This window comes from Myxocyprinus asiaticus, chromosome 15 (genome assembly GCF_019703515.2).
Source record: "Myxocyprinus asiaticus isolate MX2 ecotype Aquarium Trade chromosome 15, UBuf_Myxa_2, whole genome shotgun sequence".
In the NCBI taxonomy this organism is placed as follows: domain Eukaryota; kingdom Metazoa; phylum Chordata; class Actinopteri; order Cypriniformes; family Catostomidae; genus Myxocyprinus; species Myxocyprinus asiaticus.
The window spans coordinates 12,702,701-12,716,876 of record NC_059358.1 but is presented as its reverse complement, the minus strand read 5'-3'; the positions used below and the strand labels follow the sequence as shown (position 1 = coordinate 12,716,876).

The 14,176-nt window shown below is 36.4% G+C and overlaps 1 protein-coding gene across 1 annotated transcript; it reads left to right on the top strand.

Annotated features, from left to right (window-relative positions):
* Positions 1–1,676: 1,676 nt before the first annotated feature.
* LOC127452949 (CD83 antigen-like) lies at positions 1,677–5,658 on the top strand. The gene is made up of 5 exons (XM_051718862.1): positions 1,677–1,810; positions 1,889–2,010; positions 3,334–3,568; positions 4,000–4,106; positions 4,205–5,658. The coding sequence occupies exons 1-5, from the start codon at positions 1,768–1,770 to the stop codon at positions 4,346–4,348; spliced, it is 651 nt and encodes a 216-aa protein (XP_051574822.1). The 5' UTR covers positions 1,677–1,767; the 3' UTR covers positions 4,349–5,658.
* The last annotated feature ends 8,518 nt before the right edge of the window (positions 5,659–14,176 follow it).

The window sequence follows — 14,176 nt, the reverse complement described above, 5'->3', positions numbered from 1 at the left end:
TGTATTGAATCTATTATTTATTAATAATTTCAACTGATTCTTCAGCCTACTCACATGGTCCTTGACAGACCAATATTGCTCACATTCTGGGTTGTTCATTGCATGCTCAGATTCTACATGATGCACTTCTCCTTCACAGGTGTAGTACTCTGTTTTCTCCGTGACTGTAGAAAACACTGAAAGAAAGCAAAGTGGGTAATTGTCATTTTTCCTCAATATTTTCACTTAATGTCCAATTAATAATTTTACTTCTAGACCTGTGTCTGCCAAAAACCCACATTCTCTAGAGTTTTGTGGACAAGTATAGCCATACGTGCTGTTTTTCTCCATTACTAGCAAAATAATAATTTTATCACATTTACACTTTTAGGATGTTAATTGAAATGTTGCAGAAATCTGCTTATGACCACTGGACTGGTTCGGGATAAACACAGGGGATTTTTTTTTTTTTTTTTTTTTTTGTATTATTATTATTATTATTATTATTATTCCCATTTTTAATTTTTTGCGCCCTTGAGAGCACCGCGGGAAGGGGACGCCACTCGTTGGGTCGTTCCAAAGTAAGAAAATTATTATTATTATTATTATTATTATTATTATTATTATCATGAAGGTCCCTTCCACAAGACTGTTAACAAAAGGTTCTGAGTGTCCATATCAAGCGCTCTATCCTTCGGAGTGAGTAGGGCATAGGGATGATCACTTTCAATTGGATTCGCCTTCAAGTGAGAGTGAGAAGTAGGCCAATAGATCACTTTCAGTTTCAGTGTAGCCTACCAAGTGCTCAAACAAAACATTACGCAATAGGGAGTTCCTAAATGAAAGCTAGGGGCTTTTGACACGTGAAACGTAATCGTATTATCTATTTCCAATAGCTTTATAAATATAAACCTTTTTAAGCAAGAACAAGAAGCGTTGCAGAAAACAAAAACCAAGAAACGTGCATTCTGACGTTTCCCACTACTGAGGACTGTCTAGGTAAAACAACAGACGATGAGAGCCAAACCGACACAAATGACGATAACTGATACATATGGGACATTCTAAAACGCTTAACGTGACTTAATGTACTAAAACAGTGATATCTGAAGACCAAATTCAGTATGCACCTTACTAATGATGCATATACAGAGAAGCATATGAGCCCAGAATCGGAACGCAACTAACAAAATTGCACGTTAAGCGATTTCCTCCCTTGAAAATGATATAAAGAAAACGCTTAACGTGCAACTTTGCATATTGCGTTCCAATTCTGGGCTCATATGCTTCTCTGTATATAGTATGCATCATCAATTGCATACTTCATTTGGTCTTCAAACCGTTTTAGAATGTCCCATGCATACTTCTGTGAAAACTAAATGAATCCTTAGCACACAACCCAGTCATGCCTAGTCTACAGCTGATTACTGCATCAGTATTGAGCAGATTGTGTTAAGCGAATGACGTACTTAAAAGCCCTACTTCAAGATAACGTGCAATCTTGTTTTTAAGCAAAGCGAAGAAAGCGGAAATTTTCATGAAATTTATCTTACCAGGCAAGACAAAGAAGCATATGATAAAGCACGATACACGCATGTTCACTATTTCAATCTGTGAGTGTTTAGGCTGCTATGGATCCGGCTCATTCATAATTTGCCCCGCCCCATTTGTTGCCGTGTATGCTTGGGGATTCCCCACTTCCTCATATTAAACACGTGATGTGAGCATGACAATGTATATATATTTAAGAGATGCAGTTGATCTTTTAACGAAGTTACAACCAGGGCCATGTCTTACTACGCGAAATTATTCGTGTGCTTTGTCACATTAGGTAAGAGTGGACTTTAATTTCTCTTGATGAGATTATTTTCACTCAGTTGACCCAGAGTGATATGATGTCTTTCAATAGTTGCAGCTGCGACGCATGGTGTCAAACATGAGATACTCTCCATTAGTGGCGAGGACGTCGTTTTGCGCTGTGCGGCGTCATCAAATCCCGATGTCCAGTATCGGTCGGTGATATGGTACAAGGTAAAGTTCAAACTCAAATTTTCCAAAAAACAAAAAAGTACTATGGGACCATATTTTTGGTCAGGGTACCATGATAATACCATGTTCTTTGGATATGTACTATTGTAGTACCATGTTTCATTTGAAGTACCTTGAAGTATCATACAATTTACATGATACATTAATATGGTTGTCATTTAGGTATCGAAGTAGCCTACCATAATATTACAATCACTGTGCCAAATGGTACTTCCAAAGTAGCCTGCTTTTTCTGTAAGGGGACAAATTAATCACTGCATGTTTACAGCTGATTCTTTAAAGATGTACTCCTTTGTTAAAGGGATAGTTCACCCAAAAATGAAAAATATCTCAATATTTGCTCACCCTCATGATATCCCAGGTGTGTATGACTTTCTTTCTTCACCAGAACACATTTGAAGAAAAATAGAAAAATATCTTAGCTCAGTAAGTCCTTAAAATGCAAGTGAATGGAGATTTCTCTTTTTAAGCTCCAAAAATCACAGACAGACAGCATAAATGTCATCCATATGACACCAGCTGTTAAATTAATGTCTTCTAAAGTGACACGATCACTTTTAGTGTGAAAAAAGAACAATATTTCAGTACTTTATGTACTTAACTCTAAATCATGTTTCCGTTCTGCAGCAGTATGCATGTGTGACGTAATCGCATTGGCATTTGAAACAGGTGAGAACTGTGGCAAGTGAGTAATAGCCGGAAGACCAGCGCTGTTTACAAGTGAGAAAGAGGAACGCTGTACAGTAGCTTGGTTGGTTTTGGTTTAGTTCTGCATTTATCTGTTTCTTTACTCACAGTGGTGTGTTTGTGTGCTTATCCTGGATGTCTCAACCGAGTGGAGAATGTGAGATTACCTCTGTATCATGGCAACGCGAATATGTCACATGAGAGACCGCTTGGACTCCACTCTTTCATGAAGCTGAATGGAAGCGATGGTTTATACTTAAAAAGTACTTAAATGTTGATCTTTTTTCAAACCAAAAGTGATTGTGTTGCTTTAGAAGACATTAATTTTACCACTGGAGTCGTATCGATGATGTTTATGCTGACTGTCTGTGGGGTTTTTTTGGAGCTTCAAATGAGAAATCTCCATTCACTTGCATTTTAAGGATCTACTGAGCTAAGATATTATTCATTTTTTTTTTTTTTTTTTTTTTTTAAATGTGTTCTGATGAACACATGGGATATCATGAGGGTGAGTAAATAATGAGAGAATCTTCATTTTTGGGTGAACTATCCCTTTAATGAAGATTTGACATTTGTCATTTGACCTAACTTAAAGGCAATTGAACATCTCTTCTACAGGTTATTGAAGAGCCTTCCCGACAGTTAACTGGTCTTGTAATGAAGAAACTGACTCAAAGCAATAGCAAAGTTGAAAAATATAAAGGCATTGAACGAGAGATGGAGTTGCTTGAGAACTCAAAGTACCTTCTTCTGCCAAATGTGACAATAGAAGACAGCGGTATTTACAGTTGCTTTTTATATGCTCCCCTCGGCCAACAGAACCAGGAAGGCGATGTCCTTCTAAAGGTCTATGGTGAGTGTTCGGACTTACTGTATGTGACCAAAAAAGGTTTTCGACACTTAAGTCACTCTTAGAAATGTATGAATTACAATGCATTGGAAAACAAAATATCAAACAAATGTTGCTTATGCATACAAACAATCTTTTGTTTTCTCAGAACTACTGCAATTTGAAAAAGTTATATGTAATAAAAACAAACTTATATTTGTGTGAAATGTTTTGCTTGAAAGGTGCACTGTTGTGCTATTTTTAAAACAAATGCCAACTGGTTTGATATTGTCTCTAATGAAATGACATTCACATATTTTTAAGTGGCTTAAGTGTCCAAATGCATTTAGGGACCAATGTTTCTATACTTTAAATGTGAGCAGTCTAAATATAGTCAATGTAAGATGAAAGTGGACAAACTAGCAATCTGACATTGGCGTGTTTTGTCTTTTTAGAGCATCCTACAGTAGAAGAAAGGCAGCTGACTGAAAATGATTCCATTTATGTTATGGTGGCTATCACAGTACTTGTGTTGGCACTCCTCATGTTGTGCATAAGTTATGTAAGTAATTAAATTTGTTTGGAATATACTAGTGAAGATGTTTTTTTTGTTTTTTTTTTTTATGCATGCTTTTATAATGTATGACTTGATTACCCCAGGTTTGTGTAAGGAATGTACCTCAAGGCAACAAGAAGCTCACAAAAGACTTTCAACTGAAATGGCCTCGTCAAGGCAAGGACCTGATCGTCACTTTGCAGTCCAAAAATTTGGTTTGCAAGACCTTACCTGAAGTGTATGTGTGAGTAGAGTCAGTGTTCATTAGAAATCACACAAATCTTTCTGGACTGGGCATCAGCAGTGAACAGAGCAAGTGCAAAAGAGGACTATACAGTACATAGCTTGTATAGTAACCTAAGTTTGTCTCTCATGGTCAGAAAGTGTTAAAAATATACATGCACTAGAGTTTCAGCATCATCTGCACCATCATTTGAAAACTGTATCTGCACATCATGGATGCTGAAGCTAGAGGAAAAATGCACAACTTTGCAATGTTTGCATGCTTCGTGAAGGTTGCTTGTTCTTGAGTATAGACAAACACCATGAAAGTGGAAGAGGACTGACTCTGTTATAAGATCATGTTTGAACTCTGTGTTAAATAATAGTAAAATACCTTGTCAAGCACACCTACACATACCAAACCACCCAATATATAGGTCATACAAGAGGAAAACAAGTGATCTTCAAATACATCTTTTTAATTGTGAAATATATATATTATCTCATATGGCACTATCCTGTTGAGCAGGACTCCTATGCTGTTTTTATATTCATTAAAATCCATATAATGTTTATGATCTATTGTCAGGGGCGGTTCTAGGGTTAGTGGATATTCTGGGAGTAGCCCAGACCTCTGTGGATATGTATGGGTGCCCCTTTTGATGAAATATCAAAATATAATTAAAGTTTATAATAAAAGTTTAAAAGTCTAAATACATCTGTGAGGTGTCATTTATATAGTAAATCTTTAAATATTACTAAAACTACAAACTTAAGGTCCCATTAACTTTTGTCTCAACCTCAGATATGCTCAAAGATCAGAAGTTGTGTGCTTTAAACTATGATTTAAAACGCCCCACAACCATTGCTGTCATTATGCTGCATTCCAGACAATTCAAAATTTTCCCTCTGCCTACCTTAAAATACAAACAAAGGCTTGTTTGAGATGTGAAACGACTCACTTTGTAAGTAGAGGAGAGTAGGCGGCTACGGTCGGGGGAGGAATGAAAATTCTGGTTATGGATCAGCCACCATCAAAGGCAGATATTGCGTGATTCACACTCATATGCCTTGTTGCTGATAAATTGGATGCAATGGACTGCGAATGGACGTTATTAGTCCACCCCTAGCACCGCCCATGTCTGTTGTTGCCGTACACGTACAATGTTATTGGACAATGTATATTGTATCATAGAATAAGTTGCTGAGAAATGTTAATGTTATCGCTCCTGCTTTCTGTTAAAGTTCTGTTAACACTATATTTTGGTCTTATGTAATTTATTTATTAAAGTAAAAATGTAAATACTTTTTCATTATCCACATTAAAAAGTTTTTCAGGTTGAATGTAACGTCCAACATGACCAGTATATCAGTCTGAGTGATAAAGTAGTATGTCCATCAGGAGCATCACTGTCTTCCACTCATTGAGGAGCTGAACTGAATTCCTATAACTAGTTGACTAGTAGGCAGGACTGGAAGGTTTAACCCAGGTGTAGAACAGATAGTAGCTTGAGTTAAAATAAGTCAATCTTTCTTGCAAAATCACAAGCTTGGTTCAAATTGAGGCAATTCAAAACTGAGTTGAAACCAAAAAACAAAGAGTGGAACTTAAATAGTGTGACAAACAATGGCAAACGAACTCTGGACATTTGGCACATGACGCTTAGCAAACAGGAAATGCTAGACAAAAAGTTACATAAAGACACCATGGCGCCATCTAGTGGCTGACACACACACAAAACAGAGCTAGCCCTTCTTACAAGTCAAGCCGTTCATCTTTCAGCAATTCATAAGAAAGTAACAATGATGGAGCTAAGACCACTTACCATTTGATACTGTAATATATACAGATTGTCAAAGTATAAAATCCCACAATGTCAGTCCATGTTGCTTTACCAGTTGATTCTCATTTGATCTCCTTGTTTGATTCCCATCATCGGGGTGTTGGTAGATTTTAGTCAGAAATGTAATCTCAAAATTCATGAAAACAACCATCCTTCTACTGAACACATTACACCATGTGATGATGTTATGATGAGTTTAACAACAGTTGTTTGTACAAGGGTATGTTTATGTTTAGAGAGAGGATTAGGGTCAGAGCTAGGGTTAGACTCAAAAGTTGTCCCACCTGCCTTGTTTCCTGAAATATATGTTCTCATCCTCTGTTCTCATTGAGCTGCTTTATTTCCCTCTTTTTGTCTTTTCTGTCTTTTACTCTGTTTCCTGTGGTCTTATTAAGTGATGTCATTCTCTCTCTTTGCTTTTTATCTTTTTTATTACCTTTTTTTATTACTGAATCTAAATTTTGTTAAAGTATATACTTAGATTTCTAGACTTTTGGAGATCTTTGGTGGAAGTCAAGAAACAATTACTATGCCTGTAATCATTCTAATTCTTAATTGCTGTTTCTGAGGGAAGTTAGTTGAATTTGCTTTAAATGTTTTCTCCTAAGACCTGAATATATCTATCAGTGCCAGTTTTTTGTTCAGTTCAGAGTAGTACCAAAATCAGACCAATGTCAGACAAACTCTTCTCAGGTTTAAATTTAAATGGAGCTGTCTATGCACTTGTAAATTGTCTAAAGCAGAACCAGACCTGCCTGCCATTTATCAATCTTGCAACCATTGGACAGCAAGCAAAACGTGTCTGCCATGTTGTTGTTATAAATAATACAAACACAAAATTTGTGAATGTTATAGATGGTGATATGGAAAGGTCCCTCACCCATCTGACTGTAATAATAAGCATATTTAAATGAGAAAAAAGTAGACACACTACTATGACCCAACCATTGATCATAATATAAGAAATGATTTTTTACCTCAAACACAGTTAGTATTCTAGTTCTTATTTTTCCAAGATCAAATGTAGTGTTTCATTTTTAGGCCCATGCTGGGTCTGACATACTTCCATGGAGAAGACTCACAAACCAAACCATATTTGACATAATGCTCCAATGGAAACCTGGCAGATCTGGAAAATGCTAAATGAAGTCCTCATGATTTACATAAACTTTGTCTTGTAGTCATCAATGAGTCACTTATTGGATTTGATCATATGACTGGCGCTCAGTCAAATTATTCGCCACACCACTCATAGTTATTATATTAAATGGTTTGGCTGATATTATTAAGTCTGTGTAAAGTAAAAAATGAAACTCATATCCAGTCAAACACAGATGTGAAGGAGAGAGTACAAGACATGGTATACCATCCTATATCAAAAAGAGGATCACGCAAAAAATGATCAGATAAATTTAAAATCTTTCATTTTTATATTGCACTTTTTCTCTTAACCCCATATTTCTCACTTTGCAATTATACGTATTACAAAGATCCCATTTAAAGAAAAGCCTTACATATACATCCTTGCACACATTGAAACAGTTGCACACACACACACATACACACATGTTGGTGCGGCTATCCTTATGAGGACTCTCCTCTCTCCTACCCCTAATCCTATCCCTCACAAAAAAAAACTTTCCACATTTTTACATTTAAAAAAAAACATAGTTTAGTATGTGTTTTAAGCGATTTGAATTATGGGGACACTAGAAATGTCCTCATAAACCACATTTATAGCATAATACCAGTTTTTAACCTTAAAAATTGTCCTCCTAAACCACATAACCCCCCCCCCCACACACACACACACACACACACACACACTTAAGTACACAACATCATATGTTGTTATACATTTCAACCTGTTGCTCAACCAAAGTGCTGCTGAAGATGTCTCACTACTGATCTCAAAGTAGATGAACATTATACTACAAATCACTGAGCTGTTTTCCATCATACATTGTAAAAAACAATCTGTTGCAATTGAATAGTTTCCTCCCCTTTGAAAGGACTAAAAATGAATGCCCAGTATATCGGGACCATTTTGATTATCCCCTATTATTACTGTTTTTTTGTCTTCAATTTATAAGTAATAAAACAAATTAATTAAAAACATTGTTAAAAGAATGTTGCAGGTTCAATACAAATTAAACTCAATTAACATCAATTGTGGCATAATGTTGATTTCCACAGAATACAATGTTTGCTTGTGGTAAAAATAAAATAAAAAACAAAATAAAATTGTGGTTACAGTAAAGCACTTAAAATGGAAGTGAATGGGGCCAGTCAATTAACTTGACAATACACAATGTTTCAGAAGTATATCCACAAGATATAACATTATACGTGTTAACATGATTTTAGTGTAATAAAATTGCTTGCTAACAATTATATGTGTAAAGTTATATCCACTATTACAACTTTGTTGTCATGACAACAAAACCCTGAAATCACAGTATTGGATATAACTTTACATAGATAAGGTTATTAACCAATTTTATCACATGAAAATCATGTTAGCATGTATTATGTTCATGCCTGTGGCTATACGATTGCAATCGTTATTTTAGCGTTTATGGACTGGCCCCATTCACTTTCATTGTAAGTGCCTAACTGTAATCTCTGTTTTTAATTAATGAGGGTCGAGTCAAAATTACTTTGTGTTAATCAACATTGTGCCACAAATGCTGTTGGTTGAATGTAAACTTGTATTGAACACTGAATATTCCTTTTAACATCCTTTTTAGCTGATGTTAAAATTAATATCCGTCTTTCCTTCTATACATTATAATGTTGTGATGTTTAAATTTACTATTTTTTTTAGTTTCTTATTGGACTTACAATTTTTATTGTCTTATTTTACAAAGTGTAAAAAAAAAAAAATCATATCGGCCATTCATCATTTATATGCGCCATAACATGAAAATCATTACCGGTTGTAATAAGGTTAAAAATGGGAAAGGAGGAGGCGGGAACCAGCTGAACGGTCAAAATAATATTTAATGAAACAAAAAGACACAACACAAACGCACTCACGGCAGCTTCGTTTGGCTCTCTCTCTCTCGAACTGCCGCATCCCGTTGCACTTATCCCTCTCCTCGGCTGATTAGCCCGATTGGGGGCCGGGATTTATTGTATTTATCAGATTTTTAATCATCCCTAGAAACATATAATGGGACCCATAAAAACAAAATTTTCTCCCAGATTAATCTACATCAAACACACACATATAGAGAGAAGATTTGTTTTAACAGCTGTTTATACAATAATAGCATGTCCTAAAATTCAGGATTCCAGCCAACTCCAAGCACAAAGTATTTTGACCTATACACATAAAGTTATAAGCATCAGGTGTTTCTGGGAAAAATAAATAAATAAACAAAATTGGCAAATTCTAAAAATGCTGCACTGTAATAAATGTTATGCTTCACGCTGTAAATGTGTCTGTAAAAGCATACATAAGAGCTCTGTGATGACTTCCTCATCCACCTCAGGATTAAACATCATCTGCTTCATTAAGCCAGAAGAAGCCCACCATTGTGTTAGGAGCAGCCTGGGTATGATCCCTGGATACTGCAGTTACTATGACAAGCCGGCTGTCTCTCTTTAGGTTAGGCAAACATTTACAATGACAGAGAGTCCAGTGTTTGACTGACCAGAGAGAGACAGCAGTGTAGTTTTCTGCTGACTGAGAAGGCATAATAACACAGAGAGAGTTATTGTGAGCCTGTTACTCTAGGCCTAATGTGGTGGAGACACTGTGGCTTTGACCAAAGGGTTTTTATTGGTTTTTAAAGGTTTTTATAATGCTAAGTTACGACACATACTCTCTGTTGCTGATGCCGAAAAACTAATTCTTGTGTTCATGACCTTAAGACTAGATTATTGTAATGCATTACTGGGAGGATGTCCTGCAAGTTCAATAAATAAACTTTAACTGGTTCCAAATGCAGCCACCAGAGTGCTGATTAGAACCAAGAAATATGATCATATTAGCCCCATTTTATCATCATTACATTGGCCACCTGTTAAATTTCGTATTAATTTTAAAATTTTGTTAACTACGTGCAAAGCTTTGAATGGTCTAGCTCCGCAGTACTTAAGTGACCTTCTACCACGCTATATTCCATCACGTTCATTACTATTGCAAAATTCTGGCCTGTTAATATTTCCTAGAATATCAAAATCCACAAAAGGAGGTAGATCCTTTTCCTGTTTGGCTCTAATCTATGTAATAGTCTCCCTAACACTGTTCGGGATGCAGACACGCTCACTCAGTTTAAGTCTAGACTAAAAACTCATCTATTTAGCCAGGCATACACCTAATTTATCCTTCAACTCACAATTAGGCTGCTTTAGTTAGGTCTGCCAGAACCAGAAACATTTATCATGATCTATAACTCTGCAAAAAACTGAATGCCATCTACACAAATATTATTCTATTTGTTTCCCTGTCTCAACCTCGGGATTCATATCCTGAGGTTACCAGATCCGGCCAAATCCAGCTCCGTTCCTGCTTGGAGTCAGACTCCACTGCTATGTGTCTGTGAGTGATGATGACTAAATGCAGCTGGTGCTAGCCAGACATCACTTCAGTCTATTGCGTTGGACTTCAGAGAATAAACTGATACAAACTCCAACCATAAGACATAGGATACTTCATATGCCACTGCCTGAACCTTGGACTTAAGATAGACCTCACCGAAATTATCTGCCAGTTGAACTGCAATGGACCTCACTGATCTCTGCATGCATCACCTTGGTCTAATGATGGACTACACTCTTAAAATGGAATACATAGACTATCAATTAACTGCCAACAAAAGCCTTCATCAGCCAACTAACAATGGACAATTCATCTGTCTGAACTTCTGCAGTCAAAGACATTAGTCATTAATCTTACAGTTCATACAAAATCTTTGTTTAAACACTGGCCCTTAACACTTACTTAGCTTACTAATTTTAAACCATGATTTACACTGCACATAAATAACTAATATTATTATTTTATTCATGCTGTTTAGCCAGAGGGGAACTGGCTCCCACAGTTAGCCTGGTTTCTCACAAGGTTATTTTTCTCCATTAACCAACATTTTATGGAGATTTGTGTTCCTTGCCACAGTCGCCTTCGGCTTGCTCACTGGGGTTCTAAATACAATTATTATTTAATTGTTTAATTATTTTTTTTTTATACACAATTTACAATCATATTTCATCAAACTACACAATGATGACTTTATATATATTACAGTTTCATTTTCTGTTAATACATGATTTTCTGTAAAAATGCTTTGAAATGATGTGTGTTGTGAAAATTGCTTTACAAATAAAAATGACTTTACTTGACTTCATTGGAAAAAGGTTTTGCCAGGCTCCCACAGGACTCTTCTAATTAACCTCCATGAGTTTGAATAGGACCACAGCCAAACAATGCTGCTGCAGCTTAGACTGCGAGAAAATAAATGTGTCCTTCCAAACCTCCACAGTTTTCATTCAGAGATATTTGAAGTCTATCTTTTACTATTTTTCAACTCATAACAATGGAGAAATCACTGCATTGACGGCAAATGCTGTTCTTCTTCTGCTATTCAGGGGCAGTGGTGGCTCAGCAGCTAAGGCTCTGGGTTACTGATCAGAAGGTTGGGGGTTCAAGCCACTGTTGTGCCCTTGAGCAAGGCCCTTGATCCTATCTGTGTCATGGCTGACCCTGCACTCTGACCCCAGCTTAGCTGGGATATGTGGAAAAAAGAATTTCACTGTTTATGTGCAAATGTATAATGTGTGATAAATAAATCTAATTATTAATTATTATATTCTGGTACTCACATATTGAGGTTCATTGTAGGGCTGTCTGAATTTTCTTGTCATCAATCACTCATCACACTGATTAACAACAACACGTGTCTGATCATGCATGCCCATATCTGTAGACCTATGTAACTTTATAAAACTTTATATGCATATTGTCCAATAAAACAGGACAATTATAGAGTACATTCTAGAGAAAATGTGAGTTGTGCATTCCCATGCAAAATCTGTTTTAAAATAATCCAATAGTCATTTAAAAAGTCATTGTAATCACATTTCTATGCAGTTTCTAGCATGTTCTGGGTTGTTGCTAGGGTTTTCTAGGGGTTTACTTTCAGGCCCAACACAGCCCACCTCCAAGTCTCTATGATACTTTTGCTCCCTAAATATGTCTCATGTCCCTCCTTCAATGTAAGTCTACGGATTTTTTTTCCACCCATTTTATCATCTGCCAGGCAAAAATCCAATCCCTTTGAAAAGTACTAGCATACCTCTCCTCAACAAGCCTCACAATTTTAGGTATTATTTTGTAAAAAGATCAAAAGTGCAGAATGCGTTTCCTGTTAGGGGTTTGTTTAAATCCCTAACTAAAAGTCTTTATGACTTCATAACTGTAAAGAACATTTACTGTCTTTAAGCTTCATCAGAATGAGCCAAATGTCTTCTGCAGTTGCCCTACTCATTGGGAACAGCTGACTTTCTCACTTTCACCACAAGATGGGGCTGCCTGTTCAGTTTCTTTAAGATGGAATACCTCAAACCCTATAGCCAGGGATAAACTGAAAGCTAAAAGAGTGGAAGAGATAAGTCACTTGCTGTTAGTGTGGATATAATGTGAGTGACCCTTCAAAATACAGCTCAGTGACATGCATAAAAAAAAAACCCAACTTAAAACACCATCATATCTAATTCTCTGTCACAAGTTGGCTATTTCAAGATGATTATCTCAGTAATTCAGAAAACACTAAAGAGAAATTACCAAAAGCAGCTCTGCCCAAAAATAAATTCTCATTTTGAGTTGAATTAAAGCTGTCACAGTGGATGGTTTCAATAGCATTGAAAAAAGTCAAATAAAAATAAATGCAATTTAGAAGGGAAGTATTTTTTTCTAACATATAATTGATTCAAATTTAAGAGTTTAGAGAGAAGTTTTGAATTTCAAACATTTCAAAAGGTCAAGCTAGAATGCTCAAGTTATTTTGTCGTAAGTTCATGGTTTCCATTTTAATATGAAACACATTTGAATTGATACAAAGACGTCTGATGGGAGATGCCACTTGGAAGTAATCACAATGGGGTCGATGTCAGGGTACTGAAACATTCGGTAGCAAAATGTTGAGTTCCCATGTTATAATGTTATTTCTATCCCCCTTAATCTAACTCTGACAGAAACATTTTTGCATCTTTTTATTTTCATCAAGACATTCTTTAGTATGCTTATTTATTCGTTTTCCTCGTAGAGACTGTTGGTTGGTCCCCAAAATGCAGGTGACCTCAGGCTTTACTATTTTGGGGGAATTTAGTTCCCGCAATATAGGCAAAAACTGACCACCACCAGCTCACACACACAACATGCTTTTCACCAAAGCATCCCATGGACTTACTAGAATTTTCTTCACATGGAAAATTGAGGCTATAATATTATCCCCCTCTGCCTGCTTCTCCATTCACTTTTTCCTTTGGAGAACTGTTGTAGACGATGCCACGGCTGTCAGACTGCAAAGCTGCTTTATGGCGGGTCAGGGGTCCAGGCTCTTCCTCAAGCTTTCATTCTCTCATTGCCACGAGCTGAAAGCAGGAAATGTAGAGCTCCTGATTGGAACCGCTACTGTAGGCCCATAACCATAAATACACCCACAATATTTATGTTGTTGCTTTTCTCATCAGGAGATGGTTGAGGATAAAGTGTGTGCTGTGAGGGACGTGCAGAATCAGGAACAATCTTTTACCACCCACATTTTTAAAAATTGTTTTCAATGACCACAACATGACAGTTAAAAATGTAATCTATCTACACAGATGGTCCTAACACATGAATAAATAAACAGAGTAATAGCAGAAATTGAAGATTCTATAACAAATCTAAGACAATGATGCAAATCCTGGTCATGGCCCAGAAAAGGTCTGCCTTCTGTTTCAAGCCAGGTACCGAAAGTCATCCAAAAAACGCATCAAAAGCTTTTTGAAACTGTCAAGTTT